Here is a 24530-nt window from a genome sequence, read left to right as displayed (position 1 = left end):
CTGGAGAGTACAGAGTATAGAGAGGAATAGCTCCCACTTCAGTGTTACAAAGTAGGTATTCACAATTTTTGTGCCATGAGGAAGTTCTAACTAATACTGTTCACACTTTTTCTCGAATCTTTAATGAATGAAGCGCTAGTTAACTTATCGAACAGCTTTCCAATTTATAATTTTTCATGTAAACTTTGAGGTACCCGTTCATCTAAGATGCAAGCAATATCATACACCTGCTGAAAGATTTGGGATTAGTCTTGAATAGTTGTTTCAACAGGTTTAAATTATTAAATTAAAGACAAGATTCCTTTACATTTTCATAATTCCTTTTGGTGATAAACTATCCAAAACCAAAAAAATGAGTCCCTGCACGATATTCCCTTCTTTTTATTGTAAAAAAAAATACACTGACACATCAGTGACGGATCAAAAAAATTTTGTAGGATTCAATTATAATTTTTCTTGTATTTAGAGTCGGCTGTAGCTGTTCTATGAGTTTTTAAAACGGTATTAGTAAATATTTAAGAGGGTATGGTATATCAATATAGAATTAATACATGTACAGGTATATGTTGGTATAAGCGCTGTATGGCATAAATTAGTGCTCATTTAGTCAAGACTTAATTTAAATAACTCCCCCTCCCGGTTGTCTAGAGCTCGAAAATGAAGGGTATTCTCAGGAATTTTTTTTTACAATAAGAAAATGAAAAACGATATTTAAATTTTTTTTTTGGATTTTTATTTAACTTTTTTTACATACAAAAATGAAAAAAAAAAAATATTTAATTTTAATAATTTTAAAACCTGCGCTAAAGTTGATGCTCTCGACTAATTGGGCCTGGACGGTGTTGTCCCTTTTGGCTCTTTTATTTATCTGAAACACAAAAACCAAAAAAATATGTTAATTAGTACGAGTGTAGATATGTCACGTACTAAAAAAAAAAAAATTGACAAAATGGAGCGGGTTTGAATTTGATAATCTAAAAAAAGAGTTTTTTCAGTTTTTTAATAAAAAAAAAAAAAACGAAATATTAATACGATTCTAGCACGGTGGATGGCCATTGATGTTGGATAGCCAATATACAGGGTGGCTGATGAAAGCCGCTACCAAAAAAAAATTGAATAACTTTTTTTCTTTTTAAGTTATCTGTTCCATTTTTGTTTTAATTTGCAGATTGATCTTTAAAATTTATAAAAATGGACAACTGGGACACGTAAACAAGAATTTGGATAGTCCGCCGCTATCACGCACTGGAGTCCGTAGTTTTGGTACAGAGAGAGTACAGGCGGATGTTTGGCGGCGATCTCCCGAGCAGATGGACCATAATGAGACTGGTGAATAATTTTGCTGAGCAAGGAACAGTCGCAAGAAGGCCTTATCATCGAAACCCACCAGTTCGGACGGAGGAAACGATCGCTGCTGTAGCTGCAGCTATACAAAGCAATCCAAGGGTTTCAACAAGAAGCTTATCTGCTCAACTTGGTGTCAGCCGACAGTCTTTGCAAACAATAATGCACAAAGATTTAGACTTATTTCCCTACAAAATTCAAATGGTTAAAAAATTGAATGCAGCAGACTTGCCGATTCGCTTGGAATTTTGCCAGAAGATCCTGCAAATGGTGGAAGAAGACCAAAACATGTTAAACTGCCTTTTCATGTCTGATGAGACCCATTTCGATTTAAACGGCAATGTGAACAAACAAAATTGTCGAATATGGAGTACTTCTAACCCACAGATACTCCACGAGACGGAATTGCATCCTCTTCGCGTGACAGTGTGGTGTGCGGTTTCTTCACGCTGTATTGTCGGGCCTTATTTTTTTGAAGAAAATGGTCACACCGTTACGGTTACTGGAGACCGTTATTTGAAAATGCTGAAAGAATTTTTCTATCCAGAACTACGCCGAAAGAGAATTCCTTTCAACTCTGTGTGGTTTCAACAAGATGGGGCAGCGTCTCACATAGCCCAGACTGTTATGACAGAGTTGCGACGAAAATTTCCCAATAAACTGATTTCAAGAAACTCCGAATTTCGTTGGCCCCCCAGGTCGCCTGACCTTACTGCACCTGACTTTTTCTTGTGGGGTTTATGTAAACAAGAAGTTTATAAAACAAAGCCAACAAATTTGGATGAACTAAAATAATCCATTCGGGCAACAATTGCGGCTATTCCTGTCGCAACTCTCAAAGCAGCAATGAACAACTTTTTACTAAGATGCCGCACTTGTGTCAACAAGCATGGGGGGCATTTAAATTCAATTATTTTTAAAACTAGTTAAGCTACATTTAATAAAATTGTATGACCTTCAACTTGAAAAAAAATAAATGAATTCCATACACTAAAAAAAAAGTTATTTGAGTTTCTTAATGTAGCAAAATTCATCAGCCACCCTGTATTAAAATTTCAGGCGTTTCGGCTGAATATTTTTCTTTTTTTGAGAACACCAAAAAAAATGTTTTCGAGTTTAAAGCTTAAGGTACAGGAACGCGCGGACCGCTCTATACGTAGTTAATGGGCTGTAGATGAAAATTCCACACTACATATATTCTTAAGGTACTATAGGTACTTTCGAAATATCGAAAAAACAACAAATCGATTTTTTTAAATTTCTAGACTTAACATAACTTAAGCCAATATTTTTGCTGTATATAGGTATATAAGCGCTGTGTGGCATTAACTTAAACTTAGTAAGTATAAACCTAGCTTACCTTGAATATTTTCCCCATATGTTGGTAATAGCTCGAAGGCATAAATTAGAGCTTAGTTAGTCTAGACTTGTTATTTGCTATATGTAGATATTTTCGCTGTATTACTAAAATTTTATTTTCCTTGTTCACTCCTCTCGGGAGCATAGGGCCTCGACAAGACTCTCCCATCGAACACGGTTCTGTGCTGTTGTTTCTACACCGTCCCATGACATGTCGGCATCAGCTAGTTCGCGCAGCATAGACCTTCTCCAAGTATTTTTTGGTCGATCGCAACATCTGCTCCCTTGCGGGTTCCAGTCCCTCGTGATGCAATCTGGTGGTTTTCTCAATGTATGGCCTATCCATCGCTACTCTCTGCGTTTGATTTGCCTGAGGATGGGTTCCTCGTTCGTTAATCTCCACAGTGCGTTGTTACTAATGGTGTTTGGCCATAATATTCTGCAGATGATGCGGAGGAATTTGTTGGTGAAGGATTGTAGCCTCTGTGTGAGCCAAGCCATGTTTTGCTTCCGTACAACAATACGGACTTCACGCATGAACCGAATATTTGTAGTTTAGTGCACCTGAAGATTTGCGAACTCCCCCATACTGTATGCATTCGCCCGAATGCCGCCCTTGCTTTGCTTAACCTGCAGTTGAAATCGTTTCCACCATCTGTAGTGATGATACAGTAGAGGTAGCAGAGGTTTTGCGTTATTGTGGTTAACTCCCATGGCCTTGGTCTTGGCGATGTTGACCTCCAGTCCGACAGTGCGTGCCAGCGCAACTAGTTTGTCCGCCTTCGCTTGCATGTCACAGAGTTTTTGAGAGAGGAAACAGATGTCATCGACGAAGTCCAGATCCTCAAGATGTGAAGTGAAACTCCAAGTCCTTAGCGAAGACCTCAACCATCTGTGCGATCCTCCTGGCAGAAAATTTTCAGACACAGATGACGCTCCAAGCAACGACTGGTGGGCATTCTCACTATTTAGGACTGGTGGCGGCAGGCTAATCACCTACCCTGTCAGAAACCAAATAGATTAATGTAATTAACGTAAGAAAAAGCCTCGCAATTTACGTAACTTAACATAATTAAACTCAACATTTTGCTCACCCTGAAATGTACTACAGAAACCTGTGTTAGCGGTGGATTTTTGATACTTTAGTGAACTGCTAGGCAGATGTAGTAGAACATACAAACAGAAAACATTCACTTGTTACTTAATTTACGTAAATAAATTTTAGGCTAATTGAGCTTTTAGAGTTCTTTTGGCAATACTGTTATTGTCCAAATGTCTTTATTTATTTATGCTTATCTAAACTTTCTGAATTTTCATTCATTTTGCAAGTCACAAATTTAACAAAGGTTTGAAGGAGTACCCATTTTTGGTTTATTTCACATTTCTCAGGGCTTTTATTCATTTAGTTTAGTTACAAACTCTTTTTTTTTTAAATTGCGCGTTTAATCCTTCACATTCAATTCATGGTGCTCTTTATAGGACCATCACTCCAGCAATGCAAATATTCCATTTCACTTTCAAGCAGGCACTAACACCATCAAGTTATTCCTTTTCCGTTTCTGCATTGCAACTTCAGCTATGTGAGTCTAATTTTAGTTTTTTTTTTATATCTTTAAACCAATCAATAAATTGCTTCCGTTCATCGACATGCAAGCAACTCTTCGCAAATCTCTACACACAAATGTATGTACATTTGAGCATAAATACTCAGAGGCACTTTCTTTGAAATTTGACCCACTTGCCATGCAGGCGGCAACCTCATTCGCAATCTATTAAATGAAATCTGTAACTCGCCATTTCCAGCTAACTGTTCGCACCTACAAATCGCAACGAATACTGTGTCAATTACGATTTCCCAACTTAATTGCTACCATTTGTAATGGAAGTACGATACACTGCATTACAACTGTACTGTGCATACACGCACATACATATGTATGTACACTGCAGGTCCTTGCACTTTACCAATGGCACAAAAAACACAACAAAGCACTTCGTAGTGTAGCAGAAAGTAGGAGTATCTAAGTGCTACCGGTTTTGTTGTTATCGTTGCTGTTGGTTAAACAAATTGTCCTAGTAAGGGAAAGGCGGCGTGTGTAATTGGAACGCGCTTAAAAACACGTGACCCAAATACACGACGTGACCCACTTCAATAAATTTCATGTTGTTTTTCGAAGAGTTTCTGTGGGTTGGGTCTATTGACCTGCTGCTGACCACTCACGCAGTTTGAATGGATCCACTGTGGCGTACTGTGGCACAGAAACTAAACTAAATGGCATGCACCACTCGGGCAACATGATTGCCGGTCGCACATAATTGCAATAACGGATGTGCACGCGGATGTTCGTCAGAAATTATTAAAATATAGACATCGGTACATAGATGTGTTCCCTTTAGTAGACATGCGAACTTATGTGAGTGTATCTGCAAATATCTGCGTATGTATAATTGAGGAAGCGAAGTACACGAGGATACATGCATAGGTACGAGGAGGTGGAGTTAACTTACTTAGCATCGCTCTTGCCTGTTGACTTATTTTCACATCCTGCCCACTCTCATGCGCACTCGTTCGCATTTCGCGCTCTACTCTGTGCATTTCTGTATCTGCTTTCCCTTACTTAGAGCCACAAGGATGGTAAACGGCTCGATGTGCTCTACTTGTCGTCACTAAAACGACGCGCCAACAAGGATAACAACATATGACTGTAACAAAAATTGTAGTGTTTTTGAAATATTTCAAAGGCACAGACAGACAGATGGAGAGCACGAAAGAAAGAGAGAGGACAGTGATTGTGTATGACTGTGTGTGTGTGTGTGTGAATACGTGTATGTTTTGCGAAAGCTTAACACTTTATTATGGTCAGCATGGAAATCAGTTGGATTTAGACTCGCGACGTGTAGAGAACGTGTTGTGTTTGCGTGTGAATTGAGTGCATACATACATATGATTATCCAGTGCATCTTTATAAATAAACTGTAAGGTTTAATTAAAAATCATTTTCCCAGAACTGATGGATTAAAAATGGTACACTCCAATGAAGATGCCCTTAATAAAATTCCACTGAAATCGGCCAGCGGTTTGGATGATGAAGAGAAAAATGGTGGAGAATTCACAAGTGATACAGCAGCAGCGGAGGAGGCGAGGCGCGAACAAATGTAAGTGTAAAATATCTGAACTAATTTTAGAAATATTTCATATTTTATGGTAAACACAACTATGATTACATTTAAGTAATGTACGAGCATCCACACCTATACCTTTAATACGCGCGTAAATTTAATGGAATTAAATAAATACGGCCGGTGAGTTTCCATGTTGAAAGTGCGTGAAGTGAAATGCAGCCAAAACTAAAGGCGCTAATACTCAGTAATTTATAGACTGTTAGCCATCAGCGGCACTTATACAATGTTTTAACTCATTACTTTCTTTTCCCATAAATTTGTTAAATTACCGGATTTCCTTGTTGGTGTTGATATAGCAATTCACTTGGCCCTGCCACAGCGGTGTAGTCACCGATAGTCATCGCCTAGCTCATCTAACGGTAGTTCCAGGAAACGTGCTGTTTCGATAGATTGGATCCAGAAAGAGAGATCGAGACGTGCTAAGTTGGTGGAGGTGAGAATAGTTGGTTAGTATAGTGCGGGATATATTCATATGACGGGCATAGTATGTTGAGAATGTCGGGGTCGATTCTGGATAAGTATGTGTTTAACTACGCAAGTCTGACGAGGCTGCTGAAGCTCTTTGTCTGCAATGGGTGGTGGTTGGACTCCGATAACGGCATTTGGGGGTCGTGAGTTTAGCAAGATGGCGATATCGATATATATCGTTTAATGACTGTCTATATAATGCCCGAGCCAGTAGTTGCAGTGGTGTTTGGTTTTGAATCTCATTGGCGTTGTCGAAGAGATACTCCAGAATCGCCTGCGAAGTGCTGCAGTGGTAGTTCTGTGGTAATACCTAAGCAGGAATTGCTTGCTGAGCATTTTCCTTGTCATATATGCTACTTATTAAATGGTGGTCCATATAGTGGTTTATTTTTACAGATTTTACAGAATTAACAAGAATTTTTTGTTTTTATATTATTGGATTATACGAAAAAACACACATTCCCATTACTTATGGAACACGACTTCATTCATAGCGGTTGGCTTCGCAGTAACGCATTCTGTTAACTCAATTTTTCAAGACCTTTGCGGCGGTTTTTTACTCTATCTCATGAATGGCTTGCTTGATATTCCCGTTAAGAAATGAATCGTTAATGGATTGTTCCCATTATATCCGTCACTCTGGATACCCCACAAAAAAAATTCCCAGCACCAAGGTGCCCATTGACATCGGCGAGCCAGCTGATAATACGCTTACCCAGCTGGGCTCGTGAAAATAGCATGGCCCAGCATCTTGTTGAAACCAAAGATCGATCAAGTACATGTATTCAGTTTTCGGTCATCAAAAATCATTTATTATACCTCTGTAACCTTGACCACAATGAGGTTTCCAGCAGCATTTTCAAAGAAAAATGTTCCACAATTTGCACCAAACTGTCACTCTCTGATGTTGCACTGGTTTTTAGACAATTACGGTCGGGTTTTTCCACCCCAGGTATAGGACCTTTTTAGGCGTTTAGAGGCGTTTTAGTCAATATTTCCAGTGGAAAAGAGCTTTCACTGTCGAAATAACAAAACGCGTAAAAACAACCGTAAATAAATCTTAGGATCATTACTGGCTTTTATTTATATATATATAATTGGCGCGTACACTTTTGTTGGGTATTTGACAGAGCTCCTCCTCCTATTTGTGGTGGTTCTTCATGTTGTTCCTTAAATGAAGAAGCCTACAGTTTTACGCCGTCTCCGAATGGCAGATATTTTTATGAGAAGCTTTTTTTTCATGGCAGAAATACACTCGGAGATTTGCCATTGCCCGCCGAGGGGCGACCGCTATTAGAAAAAACTGCTTCTTCATTGACTTTTTTTATACTTATACATTTGTAACATTGCTGGATTCCTTGTCTTATGAGATACTTATAAAACCTAAAAAAAATCATTATTTTTAATTAGAAATGTGGTAAAATAAACCATTAACTAAAAGCAAACAAGGCGGTACGTACACGAACTCATAATCATTAAGGAAAAACAATCAAATGGGTCGATACATGTTTATGCTAAAAAAATGTTACTGACTTCACGCGTCAGTCAATTTCTCTTCTCAAAGTGAAGCCAAATCCTCTTTTATTTACTCCTTTTAAGGTCTAGAAGGTTACGCTCTTTTCCTATGCTGGCAAGTGACACTTCGAGTACTATATATATTAGAAAGGGCCTAAGTTTCTTATCCATATATTTTCTTGTCACTCAAAGAGGACTTTACTTACCAAAAGCCTATTAAGTTTAGAAGAGAGACTTTACAAAGCTGCAATAGTGGTGCCGTACCTTAGCTATACCCGTAACCATATCAACCAGCTATTCTGATATCAATCAGCTATTCAGCATCACTATAAACGATAACAGGTGCCGCACCATAACCCCATAGCCTTAAACGGAGCCGTATGTATCTATTGAATTTTGGTTTTTCCCCGTAAACGTAAGCAGCTGTGAAGTACTTGACATTGGTTTTTTTAATATTAGCAATAAACGACGAAAAATTAATTGACTTGGTGGAATATTATTCGTGTTTTTATGACATAATACAAGTTTTGTCATTAATTTTGCTTCAATATCAGCTCTTTATGGTTATGGCATGACTGCTCGATACATGCTGTAAAGTTGCGGCTATGGCGATATGGCTACGGCAACTCTAACTGCAGCTTAATGCACTACAAAGCTGATTTTAACAGCGACATTTATGGCTTTCCAGTGTTTCCTCACTAGAACCGATCGTTTCACTTCCTATAACGGTAATTGCACTTTCTTATGCATCGTACGCCTCTGAGCGCCAAAGCTCTGATGACAAAATATTTTCTTTTCTTTATTTAAAACACGCCATATAAAATCGTTCATTCTGCACTTTGCGTTGCCTAGGAAAAAAATGGGTAGTAAAAGAAATGTGGCTCGGAAGTTTAGATAAGATTAGGCAGAAGAGGGTGCCGCCGATGTCAGAGTCACACCTATGCCACCCTAACTAGTTCCCTTGCTGAACCAAACGGAATAATCGCCTCAATCCTTTTAAATCAATGTCTGCCACCTGATCTATTTAGGGTATCGCAGACAGGGGTACCCATATAACAAAACATAATTCTATACGATGCGCGCCAATAATGGAGAAAATGAGAAATTTATATCTACCTCGAAAAGGCACGCCTATCTTTTCCTCCTAAAAACCTCGACCAAAAGAGTATATCTCTTCTCGGAAAGCAAACATTTCGCGTTGGTTCCAATTCCATCTCATTCTATTGATGTTTTCTGATAAGGTACCAAGATTAAATCCTTGACAGATCTCTTGCTTAGAGTTGTATTTTGGTTTTATAATAATATTACCTACCCTCATTGGAATCATTCGAACGCATCGATCCGCTTCTACTGCAGCCATTTCAAATGTGGTACCATGGGACATCGTAAACATAACTGCCGCTGAACTCAATGACTCGGGCTCGCTGATGGGGAATTCGAAACTAATCGAGAAATACCTGAATTCTTTTTAGGCTCATTTGGGTTCCTCTTCACTAGACAGGGAACCTATGGGGTAGTTTCCTTGCGAAATGAGAGGATTGTGAACACCTTGACTTCCTGTGGCCTGGCCCTGGAAAAGTAGGCTTCACGTCAGCTCAGCGAGCAAGTACTCAAACTTGTAAATAGGGGAGAATCTTCTGGCCACAGTTCGATGGGAGGCGCTCGAGGAAGCTTCCAAGATTAACAGAGCCTCAGCTTACGAATTTTATGGATATTTTTAGAGAGCATTGTCCGCGAGTTATGCATTCGGTAAAACTCAGCAGTACTTCGAATTCTTTTTGGGGCAGCTGTATAGTCGATGAGTTGAAATCCTTTTCCTTAGCTGTTCTGCTCTGACGGGGTTAAGATTTAGGCGTCTTGGCAGTTACTTCCTTACTACGCCTGCTATGGCTGACCTTGATATTAGCCACCTAACAAATTTCATCAGCAGCATGAAGCGGTTAACACAACCGTAATTCAGTTATTCTTCGGTCCTCATCCACATCCAAGAAAAAATAAAAAATAAAAAAGAGATGAATGTGTTTTACCTCCTGTATTGGGATGCTGAAGATTAGGCTAGTTTAACTTAAACAAATATTACTACCTTACTGAAGACGGAAACTCTTACTCGTTTTGGAGTTTTCTGTACTCTTAGGAATAAAACTCAGATCCGGCGCGCTCCAACCCATTCGGCTGCGCCGACCACCTTTAAGAGATGAGAAGATGTCTACTTATAAATACATATAGGTATAAAATTGGTGCTTACATCCTTTGTTGGTTGTTTGACCGAGTTTTTCCTTTTATTTGTGGTGTGCTTCTTGATGATTTTCCACAAATGAAGGATCTACAGTTTTATGCCGCCATCGAAGCTCTGCTTTTCTCATGGTATACGAAAAGCCTCATTCACGCGGTGTAGCTGGGTAATGCAGAGCTCTTTGTTGACCGTGGCATTCTTTTCGAGCATTTCCCAGTGCGCCATGCTCTCCCAGTCCCACCAAACACATATCATGATCTTCTTTGTATGAAGGACTCGAATTCAGAAGGCCTTCCGCAGCGTGTCGTGTCATCGACGTCGAAGTCGCCAGTTTTCGAATTTGCAAACCATTTTCATGCTGTAAACTCGCCTATGGCTCCTTCTACATACACATCGCAAATGTCTCGGCAGCTTTTTGATCTCGATAAAAAGCAAAGAAGAGCAGGTGTCGAAAATATTGATTTTTACCTCCTTAGTATTCCATTTTTAAGCCTCAAGACTAATAAAAAATTAAAGAAAAGAAAATATAAAAACGCTAGGAACTTATTCCCCAACGTAATATATTTATGAGGGTTTTTCAAAAGTGATGTCAGTAGTGAATAATTCCTTGACGGTACTTTTTTTGTTACATTTTAGAAAAGTTGCAAAAGTCGTAATTTTTTTGGTGGAAATAATCGTCTGACTATGAGCCAAATTGAAATGCAAATATAGGGTTTTCCAAACACGTGTTATTGGTGAATGGATTGCGCTATCGAGAGATGATTAACGATTTTTTATGGCCGGATTTGGATGGTATTGATCTGGACAACGTTTATTTTCAACAAGATGACGCTACGTGCCACACAAGCAACGAAGCTATTGATCTTTTACGGGAAAAGTTTGCGGACCCTGTTATCTTTCGAAGAGGTGATCACAAATGGCCACCGAGAACTTGTGATTTAACACCTTATGAATTTTTTCTTTGGGCCACGTGAAAGAGAAGATAGAATTCGTGAGGCTATCGAGGACATAGGGCAGCCACTTTGTAATTCGGTTATGGAAAATTTCATGAAAAGGATATTGTCCTGTAAGCGTGGTCGTGGTGGTCATTTGCCTGATGTTATTTTCCACTTTTAACGACATACCTCCCTCTTTATAATGAAATAAACATCCGATCATTTATATTAAAAAATAGCTTTATTCTTAGAATATCAAAATAACACCTCCTATTGGAAAACCCTTTATTATATATTTATAGTAAGCAATAACACAACATAAAAACCTTTACGTTCATACTCGCCACAACTCATCCAAATTTAGTCCAAATCTAGTCCAAATCGGCTCACTCATTTCGGATTTTATAGGTCACACACACTCACATCCAATGTTTTTTATAATTAATAGTAATTTCTTTTTTATACATACGAGGGCGGGTCAATAGGTCCGTGACTTTTTGTATTTCTGACCTCTTTACTGAAAAAGAAATACTGCTCCTGTCAACAGGCATCTGTTAGTTGACTCCTGTCAAAATTTGAACGTGCAGCGTCAGTTAGTTTGTATTTTACAGCTACCCTTATCAGACTACCCAGTAATTCACAGTCGACCACAAACGCAATCGTGTAACAACTTCACAGGGAGGTTTGGTGTTGTTTAATCACAATATGGAGGAGCTTTTGCGCTGTTTTGTAACCGTGGACGACGCATGGATCCATCATCACACACCAGAGACCAAAAAACAGTCGAAACAGTGGGTTTCTAAGGCTTAATAAGCACACGAAATTCAGTTTTTTCCATTTTCTCCTCAAATTACTGGGTAGTCTGATAAAGGTAGCTGTAAAACACAAACTAACTGACGCAGCACGTTCAAATTTTGACAGGAGTCAACTGACAGATGCTTGTTAACAGCAGCAGTATTTCTTTTTCAGTAAAGGGGTCAGAAATACAAAAAGTCACGGACTTATTGACCCGCACTCGTATAATTTATTCTAGTAAATTTCACTTGTATTTTGTATGTACTTTCAGGCGCGCCAACATCCTCAAATGGATGAAAAAATTAACGATAGTACTAATCTGCTTTATCGGCGTGGCACTCATCACCTACGTCATTATCAGTCTCTGCTTTAGCGGTAAGTAAATGCACTTTGAAAATTTTGAATTCTATTCGCTTCTCTTTCAACTCACTTTGCTTTATGTATGTACATATACATATACATATATTAAGCTACTACTATTTATTTGCAAAATTGCATGAGCGGCAGATATTTGAATGAAAGAAAAATTATATCTACGCCCATTTGCACTGTACAAATTAACACCTACCCTGTTTACTGATAATTTGCATTCCATATTTTTTCTCTTTCATTCCCCCCAACTCTTTCACTTTCAAAACAACGAAAATGCACAAAACCAACAAAAAATATCAACGTCACGAACACCACCATCACCCCCACCACCACCTCCACAACCACTCTACAGATTGGTCTAAGACGTCAAATGCACAAAGCAACAACACAATCATCAACAATGATACATCCTTCACTCTTCCTTCCACCTCTAATTCTTCTCTCTCGCCAGATGATGATAGCAAAAGCGGCGCTCTAGCGTTAAATTCAACAAGTGACAGTGATGGCAGTCCACTAGCCACTCTCGCCACTACTGTGGCCGCCAGCATCGCAACAGCCGGCTTCAGTGAATCAGCGACACAGCCCACCAGCCCATTCACCGTAACCACCACTGCTGTGCCAGCGACGGCGCCAATAATTACAACCACCAGCAATGTGCCCACCACATTGGCATCAATCGCCCCCAGCCTTGCGAAACCAACGAGGAAAGCGCTGGTGCTTAAGGACACGCCACCATTGATAAAAGAGAAATTCGAATCGAAATTGGGCGTTTATGAACAGGCGGCTGTGTGTTCAGATCGCGAAGTTTGCAGCGAAATTGGCAGGTGAGTGTGGGTAAAGGGGAATACGGTTAGTTAGAGATATGGTAATGGAAAGGGAAGAAAGGAAATGAATTAAAAGGCATACATTGGTGCGCAATTTATTTGCAATTTATTTGATTTCGAGTAATTTAATTGAATGCTCAATCCAGTGATGGAGAATTATGATAGCAAATTGCGTAGAAGTATTTTGGATTGAAATTTCTAAATTCTAGTAAAGTTTACGGGCTGTGGACATGCAATGCGATAATCCACCACATATCAACAATTGAAAGAGGCTTGTTAATTTGTTTTAAAATTTGACACTGAAAAAAGAAAGGAGTGGCTAAGGGATTGTATTATATTCTTGTGTATCAAATCTCGTTTGAACATTTAATGAGCTACCGAAAGCGGTATATTTGATTAGAAAAGGCGTAACTCGATTTTAATTGGGGTAGGGCGTAAGGTTCACTAAAAAGGTATTTTTTGTTTATTAATTGTTGATAAAGCGAAAATTGTTTAGGTATGAGAGCAACTATTTTTTATTCGCTTTTTGAGTGCGGTAAATTAAAAAGAAATAATGATTATTATCATAGTAATGAAAATTGTGGTAATAACAAATTAGGTTAGGATGAAGCGGTTGTTCACCATGGGGCATACTCAGTCTCGTAGCCCAATGTGATACCGCATGGCGAACTTGCCCTTATCTCTCCTAAAATCAATATGAACTGCTCAGAAACTTTAGAAGATCCCTAATTTCTCCCGTGATGAGGTCTTCTAATTCATTGAAGAATTGTCTACCTAAAATGGTGAATCTACATCTGGATAAAACTGGACAATGGCAAAGAAAATCGACTCTTCATCTTTCTTATGCAGAATTCATGTTTCGGTGCGCCTATCCTCTAGACGGCTGATTATTAAACATTATACCCCTTTATAGCGGAAATTAATGTGCTAAGACTATGCTTACAAATTTTGGTATTTCGGCTCAGCAGAGGTTCTGTGCGTTTTGCATTGAGGGCCGGTCACGATGGTCGAGTGAATCTGCAAGTAGATTCGTTACGTCTTCTTTGGGTCGGTATTCTTACAAATTTCTCGCCAATAAGTAGATTACATGTTTGTTTGCCTTACAACTCCCCTTGATATCGCAAAGCCAGGAACTCATGTTACACTTGGGCGAAATTACTTAGTCATATCGTTTAGTATTTCATAACTACCATGGAGGTTGTTGATTACTTAGAGAGGAATTTTATCGACACCTGCCTGTCAATGAAAAAGTAGATCTAATTTTCATTTTCGCCTCAAACTTTATCATGTTACAGTATACCCCAATAGCCGGGAAGTCGAAAGATGAAAGAGATCCCCAGATGTACGGAATATGAGCGGAATGATGAGTACTTTTGGACCGGATAATTGTGGTTAGCGCACAACAAACTGCATAGTATCATATCCGAAACATCAATGCTATAGCGAAGTAACCTCGTGTGAATTCGCCTTAATTCCTATCTGTAGATCTGCATTCGCTTTTACGTTCGAATAACGCATTTCGCATATCTGCTGTTGTTCTCCGAATTTGTTTTTTCTGCTCATGAGCTTGTCATTTGTGAGCATTTAAAAAATGTGCTTTCAGCGTCACCTTCGTTCGTTTCAGCTCACTTGAATTTTGAGTGTTCGGTTTCCCCAATTATGACCAACTGCTTCTAGAAATAGTCACGTCCAGTAAGCATTTAGGTTATTTAATAATTTAATTCGCCGAAATTCCTGCTGTACCATACATCAACATCTTTTATAAGCTTAGCTGGCCATCTGTCAATTGTGCTGCTTTTCCAATAGTCTTACCACAGTCTTATTATTACTATTAGACTATAATGGACCGAATGGGCGGTCGCCGTAGCCGAATGGGTTGGTGCGTGACTACCATTCGATACCATATCACTAATGGATAATGCATTAGAGTCGCATCACGGACGCGTAAGGGGCTTGGCAGAGCTGCACATTTACAGAAAATGTGCTCTAGTGTTTCATCATATAGTTTGTGAAAACGGCAGACCCTTGTTTCTACTAATTCTAGTTTCATGAAATGATAGTGAAGATTACAATGTCCCGTGTATTATCCAGTGAGAGTTCGTAAGTAAGCTCTCTCAAGATTTGGAAGCCTTTTTGATGTTCCACTGGAAGGAAGTATAAATAGTTCAGCCTGTCTCTGTCCTGCAATGTACATGGAGTGTCGTGTAAATCACCTGTTCTCCAGTCTTTGATACATTGCTTTATTTGAGCTTTGGTAAGACCACTAAAGAGCTCTGGTCCATGGAAGTTTAAGATGGCGGCTAATTTCGCTAAGCAGTTCACTTCGAAGTTTCACTGATAACCTTCATGGGCTGTACCCAGCCCAACAAAACGGTGATCTGTGGCGCTCAAGTTGTGTGTCTTACCATGACTTCTTTAATTTACTATTCTGCGATTCTATTATGCCCTTTTTACATCAGTCTTTGGTTTAGATCCCACAGCTTTTTTCTTTTGCAACCTAATAAGCTGATTGACTTCTACAGATGGGACTGATAAAGTACTGTGGGCTGACGGCTCTCAGAGCTTACACTCATTATAACAATACTCTATACAGTTAATTTAACTTTAACGCATTTGCCCACAGCTCGGTTCCGTATAAAAGAACAGAGAACCTGTTGATCATCAATAATTTATTTTTTTAAGCTTTCTTTTTTTTAGAAAAGTTTGCGTTCTGATTTTTGATAGGATGTGCTTCTTATTTAAGGGCATTAACTCTACTTTCTACGCGTCCAATTTGAGACCACGTGGTTCTACCCACGTTATCATGGCCAGATTTTTCTGAATTTCGTGATGCATTGACTGATCCAAAATCTTCTGCAGAAACGACTGGACAAGTAAATGCTGCCGGACATTTTTATATTGAGTACCTCCGTAAAATTTTGAGGTAAAACTTCGGTGTAGGCAAAGGCAACGCCCCATGTCGTATTAAATGGATCCATGAAATCATAGCTCAAAGACTAAGGTGGCCAGACCATACCATGAGAATGGACCCCATAGAGCTCAACGACGCTAAAACAACGAAAAAAGCCGGCACGAGGAAACTCAAAGTCAACAACTTTAAGGAATCAGCTGGGATCAAATCAAATGGAGACATTTTGTTCAGCAGGCCAAATCTTACACAAAGTTGTAGTGCCGAATGATGATGATGATCTTCGTATAATGCCTTGCAAGTCAGAACCAAGAATTCAGCCTCGTGCTGCGCCAGACGTGAAGTTTATACGGATGCTCTGAAATTTGATACATAAAGTTGCGATCTCACTGTGGCTTGCCATGACAAACTGTAAATATATTAAAATTTGAAAAGTTTAGTCTAACACCTTTAGTAGGTCCTTTCATCTTGCACTGTGCACTGAATTTCTGCCATCTTAGGAGGAAAAAAAAAACTGCTCACCTGTATTGAGTTCCGCCTTGCTGCGCTGGTTGTAATATATTCGATTGCTTTTATTTTAGAGCTGTGCTGCCTTAATATCTTGCATGATTTATCATGACGACCAGTTAAGTTTTGAGTAGAGTTTCCAGGTGCTTATCTGTTATATCAAGCAAGCACGATGATCGGTAAGCTGATGATAGGTTCAGTTCCCTTTGCTAATTACAAGGTGCTGTTTTTCCCATATTTGCGGAATATCCCTAAATCTTGGGTGAACGTGGTACATATCTCGCAGAACTGGTGGTGGCAGTTTTGCAACTTTATTAACTTGGCTTGCGTCGGGGCGCGCTATCCGGCCTTCGTGTCTTCTTGATCTTTAATATATATTCTAATAATAATAAACCTATAACAAAATCTTATTTACTGGACTACCTTATAATCTCACACCAGCTTCCTACGAAAGGTTTTTTTTAAGACACGTTTTTCAACAGTACTCTACTCTTATTATTCCTAATTATATAGTTTGCGCGCCCACAGGTTGTTCTCTCCTATATATCTTGCATTTATATATAGGTATATTATATTTTGTCATCAAATTTTTTGGTCCTTTAACTCTTCGATATCTTCTCATTCCCACAGTCACATGCTGGATCTGAAGGGCAGTGCCGTTGACGCCGCTATTGCTACACTCCTGTGCAATGGTATCCTCACCATGCATAGCATGGGTATTGGTGGAGGCATGCTAATGAATATCTACTTGAAGGAAAATAAGCACGCCTACTCGATCGACGCACGTGAAGTTGCACCGTTCGCCGCATTCCAAGAGATGTTCGATGGCAAACTGGAATTGTCGTTGAATGGTGGACTTTCGATTGCGGTGCCGGGTGAACTGATGGGCTATCATCGCGCGCACGAACGTTTCGGCAAGTTGCCATGGAAGACGCTCGTCGAACCTTCGATTGAATTATGCCATGAAGGTTTCTATCTGACACATCATCAATGGAATGCTTTGAACTATCGTTGGCATCACATGAAGAACAACACTGTGTTGACGTAAGTGAGAAACCTACTAATATATAAAACATTTCACTTACGATTTGCAAATTCGACAGCGATGTTTTCGTCAATGCCACCACTGGTCAGCTGTATCCGGTCGGCACCAAAATCAAACCACAAAAAGTGCTTTGTGAAACTTATGAACTTTTGGCTGAAAATGGACCGCTTGACTTCTACAATGGCACGTTGGCGCACATGGTTGTAGAGGATCTTAAGGATCTTGGTAGCACAGTGACTGCTTACGACTTGGAGTCTTACTCCGCCGACATGGTCAGTTCTATAACCATGCAATTGGGCGATGATATACTCTATGCTGTGCCGCCAGTGAGTAGCGGTACTGTTGTGGCTAATATACTCAGCATTTTGGAAGGTTTCAATTTTACCAAAGCCGATTTGTATGGCGCACAAAACGAAGCGGGCACGCTCCATCGCATTGCGGAGGCACTAAAGTTCGGCTTTGCAAAGCGCTGGGAGTTGGGTGATTTGCGGTTCAATGATGTTCGTGAAGTAAGTTGCTGGCAGATTATTCAATATTTATACGATAAACTAACTCCTATCTCACAACTATTAACAGCTCGTCAGCAGGTTGACAAATCCCGAGTACAGCATAAGTATACGTGAAAAGATCAACGTTGACAAAGTTCACAAGGAAATCTTCGATTATGGCGCACAATTTATGGGTGAAGATGATGCGGGCACCTCACAAATAGTTGTTTTAGCACCCAACGGCGATGCAGTTTCCGTGACGAGTTCCGTCAACGAATAGTGAGTATAACATGGGGTATAATGGGCAAGTATACCACTATCAATTCGTACTCCTACGATTTCTTCTCACACACATCACATTGCAAAATTTTACACACATCACTATTTTTTTATAAAAATATATTTGACACTACAACAAAAACTATATAACTTTCAACTTTTTAATCAGAATATCCAGTAAAATTTCTGGTATGCAGTTTTAAAGTCCATTGAATTTGGGTATAACAAAATGCAAGTTTCAAGTGACCACCAATTTTGCAAGGACATTTTTGTGTTGATAGTGCTAGGCTTTTTCTTCCACATAAAAAAATCGACCATGTACTTTGTATGGAAGAAAAGGCAAAGCACATCAGCCTATACCATAACTCAATGGAACATGAAATTACATACCGAGAAAAGTTTTATTCTGGTTTCTGGTTAAAATGTTGAAAGTTTTGATGAAATTTTGTACAAAGTTTGAAACTTTGTGTTATATATTGTAGTTTTTGTTGTAGTATGAACTATAATATATTTAAGAAAAGAAAAAGCGATATACTCGTACTAAGTTGTTCAATAACATTAACAGAAAAACACAATTTTATGGTTTGAAATACAATTTATTATTCAGTAAAGTCTTCCTGAACATCAATACACTTGTTCCAAAGAGATTCCAATATTAGAATTCCCTCTCTCAAGTGAGAATCTAGAAGGGTTGCAAAATACGCTTTCACAGCTGTTTTGACCTCATTTGGATGGAAAACGCTTTCCACGCATCAGGTCTATAAAACCGATGGTGGTCGCTAGGTCTTCAAATCTGGTGAATACGGTGGATGCTCCAATAATTCGAACTTTAATTCATGGATTTTAACCATTGTCAAATTGCTCTAGTGGCACGGTGCATTGTTCTGATGAAAAATTGTTTGTTTCTTTTGCAAACTGAGTTTTTTTTCACCAGTTTTTTCTTTCACTTGATCTGAAATTATAAAGGGTTTTCCAATAACAGGTGTTATCTATCGCTATCGAGACATAATTAACGATTTTTTTATGACCGGAATTGGATGGTATTGATCTGGACAACGTTTATTTTCAACAAGACGGCACTACGTACCACACAAGCAACGAAACCATTGATCTTTTACGGGAAAAGTTTCCGGACCGTGTTATCTCTCGAAGAGGTGATCGCAATTGGCCACCGAGATCTTGCAGTTTAACTTTTTTGTGACTTTTTTCTTTGGGGCCACGTGAAAGAGAAGGTCAACGCCAACAGTCCTGGGTCGATTCAAGACCTCAAAGATGGAATTCGTGAGGCTATCGAGTACATAGAGCAGCCACTTTGCAATTCGGTTATGGAAAATTTCATGAAAAGGATATTGTCCTTTAAGCGTGGTCGTGGTAGTCATTTGCCCGATGTTATTTTCCACTATTAACGACATACCTTCCTCTTTATAATGAAATAAACATCCGATCATTTGTATTAATAGGTCTATTTATAAGTTCGTGCGGTTTTACAACAGATGGCGTAACTTGATTATTATTCCATCGATCCACATTTCCAAACATTCATTGGAGAGCTACTGTCGTAAGGCACAAACGTCAGTATAAGTTTTTTATTTGAAGCGTAAACAACAATATTTTTACCACACTTGAAAATGTCGAATTTCGTGCCAAATAATGTGTTTTTGCGGGGAATTCTTCTTCATTATTTTAATATGAAGAAAAAAGCAGCCGAAAGTCATCGTATCTTGGTGGAAGTTTATGGTGAGCATGCTCTATCTGAGCGAACGTGCCAGAAGTGGTTTGCACGCTTTAAAAGTGGTGATTTTGGCTTGGAAGACGAAGAACGCGAGGGTGCGCCGCCAAAGTTCATGGATACCGAATTGGAGGAATTGCTCGATCAAGATCCGGCTCAAACGCAAGAAGAGGTTGCAAAAACTTTGGGAGTTGATCAATCAACCATTTCCAAACGTTTAAAAGCCATGGGAATGATCCGAAAGGTAGGCCATTGGGTGCCGTATGAATTGAAGCCAAGAGACGTTGAACGCCGTTTTATGGCATGCGAACAACTGCTTCAACGGCACAAAAGAAAGGGTTTTTTGCATCGAATTGTGACTGGCGATGAAAAGTGGGTCCATTACGACAATCCAAAACGTCGGGCAACGTATGGATACCCTGGCCATGCTTCAACATCGACGTCGGCGCAGAATATTCATGGCCTGAAGGTTATGCTGTGTATCTGGTGGGACCAGCTGGGTGTTGTGTATTATGAGCTACTGAAACCGAATGAAACGATTACGGGGGATGTCTACCGACGACAATTGATGCGTTTGAGCCGAGCACTGCGAGAAAAACGGCCGCAATACGCCGATAGACACGACAAAGTTATTTTGCAACATGACAATGCTCGGCCACATGTTGCACAAGTGGTTAAAACATACTTAGAAACGCTCAAATGGGATGTCCTACCCCACTCGCCGTATAGTCCAGACCTTGCGCCATCCGATTACTATCTCTTCCGATCGATGCAACATGGCCTGGCTGACCAGCACTTCCGTAATTACGATGAAGTCAAAAAATGGATCGATTCGTGGATTGCGGCAAAACCGACCGAATTTTTCACAAAGGGAATCCGTGAATTGCCAGAAAGATGGGAAAAAGTAGTAGTAAGCGATGGACAATATTTTGAATATTAAATTTGTAACCATTTTACGTCAATAAAGTTTCAAATTTCGAAAAAAAACCGCACGAACTTATTCATAGTCCTATTAAAAAATATCATTTTTCTTTGAATATCAAAATAACACCTCTTATTGGAAAACCCTTTACAATAATAATCAGAACTTACTTTTTTTAAATCCACAAACAAAATTCCTTTTGCATCTCAAAAAAACTGATGCTAACACCTTCTTGACCGATTTCTGGACACGAACTCGTTTCGGAGCCCAAGAATCAGGTTCAAACCAATATTTAGTCTTTTATTTTGATTTATAATTATGGTGATAGACCCAAGTCTCATTCATAGTCATGAAACGAAGCACAACTTTAGTCAAAATATTGCTTACACTGCCCAATGAGATGCGTAGGGCTTCTACTAAATCTCTTTCAGTCATTGGACGATTTTCCAATTCGATATCCTGTATTTTTTCTTAGATTTCTGGTGTTGTTGATGTTTTTGGATGTCCTTGACGTAGATCGTCTTCAAGGCTTGGACGACCACGTTTCAGTTCAGCAATCCATCTTTGTACCGTACTAATGGATAGCGAAAAGTCCTTATACATTTTCAACATTTGCTCATAAATTTCCTTTGCTTTTAAGCCTTCCAAGAATTAAAATTCAGTCACCGCTCTATACTAGTTGTTTCCCAAATTCCGTGACACGTCGAGACTAAATGGCATGTAAACAAAGAATGTGTAAGTAGATTGAAATGAAACTTCAGATACGTTCATATGAAGAGTGTGCCAATATAACAAAAAAATGCAGGGTATTTCTACTCCCTCTCTTATCGAACCGCGAAACTTAGTATTCATAATTTTATATACAAAGTGGCGCAAAATTAATCATCCAATTTGGTTTTTGAATAACTTTCTAATTAATTAAATAAAACAAAAAAAATATTTTGAGTGATGAAAATTTTTATTTTGGCCTTTACGTGCTCCATTGCTTGTTTGTTTGTATACTGCAGCTGTCTAGTTCACAAGTCAAATATGATTGACGTGCGACGTATGTATGAGAAAAATCGTCGGGGTACGAATTAATAGTGGTACAAGGATATTACCACTACATATCGGATATTTAGAAACACAATTTCAATCAATCAATAATTTCTTCCACAGCTTTGGTGCCAGCCAGGCAGGTCGCCGTACAGGCATCGTGTTTAACAGTGGCATGAATGATTTCTCTGTAGCTGGCAGTTCAAATGCCTTCGGTCTACCGCCGGCACCCACCAATTTCATTGATGCCCGCAAGCGTCCCATGTCGTCGATGTCGCCAATGATTTTGGCCGATCAGAAAGGTAACGTGCGCTTGGTACTGGGCGCTGCAGGTGGCTCGAAAATCATATCAGGCATTGTAGAAGTGGCAGCGCGCTATTTGTGGTTCGGTCAAGATATCAAGTCAGCGATTGATGCACCCCGCATACATCATCAGCTTGTGCCAAATGTATTACAATACGAATTTGGCAAATTTAGTGAGGTAAAAACCAAAAAAAAAAACAAATTTAAAATGATCAAAAACTAACTGTCACAAATCCGTAGGAGGTCTTGAAGCTGCTGCAGGCGAAAGGTCACAAGTTGCAACCGTTTAGGGATATTGGTTCGGTGGTGTGCGCCATCGCGCGAAACGACACAGCGATATATGCGAATGCAGACTATAGAAAACGTGGCGGCGTAGCTGGTTTTTAAAAGCACAAAAGTTCATTCTCAAACTTTTTATAGTACATATGTATACATAAGTGTGCGCTAAGTCCAATATACAAACAAAACGCGAGATTATTTAAGATCTACATGCAACAAAGTCAATGGAAAGAATTATAATGCTTTTATGCTATGTATTTAAATATAATATAATAAAAAAAAAAAGTAAATTGTACGATAAAAGAACCGTGGAGAATTCAAAACGAAGCAAACAATTTTTTAAGCTGTAATTTATAGTATTTACGTGCGTATGTATTGTATGCATGAATACAGCAATTCTCAGCAGCAAGCAGAAACTCCAAATGTAGAACTCAAACTGACTTTTGTACATTTTTTGACAACTTGTAAATTGTAGTATTCTATTTGTATTTGTAATGTGTAATTTGTAATTTTTTAAGTATTATGTATTCTTAGAGTTATTTCATATCATGAGCATACATACCCAAATACATACCAATCTATTGCATAATAAATATATGTATACACGAACACCGAAATATTGCTGAATTCCAATCACATACAAACAGTTGTTTAACGCAACAATCAGTATTCAACTACAAATAGGTACTGAAAAAGTATAGCTATAAACCACCTGATTAAATGCGTTTTTTTTCAAAAATTTTAATAAAGGAAACTGACGAAAGCTTTAAACCAAAATCAAACACACTTTAAAGAATATTTATTGCATTTGATGTGCAGTTTTGATGGAAATCTGGGCAGTTGATAATGAGGTGTGCGATGCGTTAATCTCAGATTCGGGTGAGCGCGTTTACAATTTTATTTATTAAACCCCTGTGTAGATGATAAGAGGGGAAACTCTCTCATCTTATGTGGGAACGCACCCAGGAACTCGTTTGTATAAGTAAAAGTTTGTTTTTGGAGTTTTGCACAAAGTCTCTTATTTTCTCACTTCATGATTTTGAACGAACAGCGCTAGCGTATGAGTGGACATACACTAATGCACCAACTCGAGTGCTACTCGCAGATTTCGACATGTTTGTATGTTATTACATACGACACATGAACGAATGCCAATCGCTACTTCTCATTTGTATCGGATTCTGCATGTGGTTTCTCTTCTTATCTTATATATAAAAATGGAGACGTTTTTTTGTGTTCGTTAGTCGCCGATTCACGCCTAAACGCATTCACCGATTTCAATTAAACTTTCACAGATCATTGGTATTGGTCCATAGATGGTTTATGTGAAGTTTTAAAGAAATCGGTAAAAGTATGCGTGCGTTGTGTAAGTGTGAAAAATACAATATTTGCGTGTTTCCCTTATACGGATATTACGTATACGGAATGAGAATACACGCAAATGAATAGATAATATACAGACATGAATAACATTGTTTCGATGTTGAGTGACGTATGCGACTGTATTATTCGTAACGCAATAGTTGTCCTCTCTTTTCTTTCCTTTTTATGCATGCGTGACACGGCATCAAAGCACATTGCTTTTTTTTAAACTGGAAAAATATTTTGAGCTTCATTTGAACGTTTTATGATTTAGATAAAATAAAAATTCGTTAAATATATTTGATTCCATTAATATCCATAAGCCTGTATTTTTCGAAGTTCAAAGTTTTTGGACAAATATTGAAACGTTTACTTAAATTAAATGTTAAATACATATATATAAAAGCGCAAATGTAAAAGTCCAGATGAATTTAAAATATACGAAATTATTCAGCGGTTGAATCCATACATTTTTTGAAATCCATCAATATGGATCGACAGCCGCCATAAATGTTCTTTTAAAAAATAAAATGTGTTAATTTGATGCTAGCTCGAGTATTAAGATCAGGTTTCTATTAGTATAACTTTGTTCATGGGTTTGAGTAATTTTTTTGTGGTGAAAGTCTAAAACCAAGAAAAGAAAAC

At 38.7% G+C, this 24530-nt stretch overlaps 1 protein-coding gene across 4 annotated transcripts in view; it reads left to right on the top strand.

The window, feature by feature from the left end:
• The window catches only part of LOC128858229 (scoloptoxin SSD14), a 94283-nt gene extending 70922 nt beyond the window's left edge, over positions 1 to 23361 (top strand). For 2 of the 4 annotated variants that reach the window (XM_054094314.1, XM_054094316.1), the window contains exons 2-9: positions 5710 to 5859; positions 12104 to 12207; positions 12557 to 13028; positions 17074 to 17487; positions 17547 to 17997; positions 18065 to 18255; positions 22065 to 22422; positions 22485 to 23361. In XM_054094314.1, coding sequence (XP_053950289.1) covers positions 5710 to 5859; positions 12104 to 12207; positions 12557 to 13028; positions 17074 to 17487; positions 17547 to 17997; positions 18065 to 18255; positions 22065 to 22422; positions 22485 to 22631 — 2287 coding nt within the window. In that variant the 3' untranslated portion in view covers positions 22632 to 23361. The remainder of the gene's footprint in view (positions 1 to 5709; positions 5860 to 12103; positions 12208 to 12556; positions 13029 to 17073; positions 17488 to 17546; positions 17998 to 18064; positions 18256 to 22064; positions 22423 to 22484) is intronic. The other 2 variants (XM_054094315.1, XM_054094317.1) reach the window with 2 other exon arrangements.
• The last annotated feature ends 1169 nt before the right edge of the window (positions 23362 to 24530 follow it).

Source organism: Anastrepha ludens, chromosome 3 (genome assembly GCF_028408465.1).
Source record: "Anastrepha ludens isolate Willacy chromosome 3, idAnaLude1.1, whole genome shotgun sequence".
Taxonomy (NCBI): Eukaryota; Metazoa; Arthropoda; class Insecta; order Diptera; family Tephritidae; genus Anastrepha; species Anastrepha ludens.
This window is presented reverse-complemented; position numbering and strand designations above follow the sequence as displayed.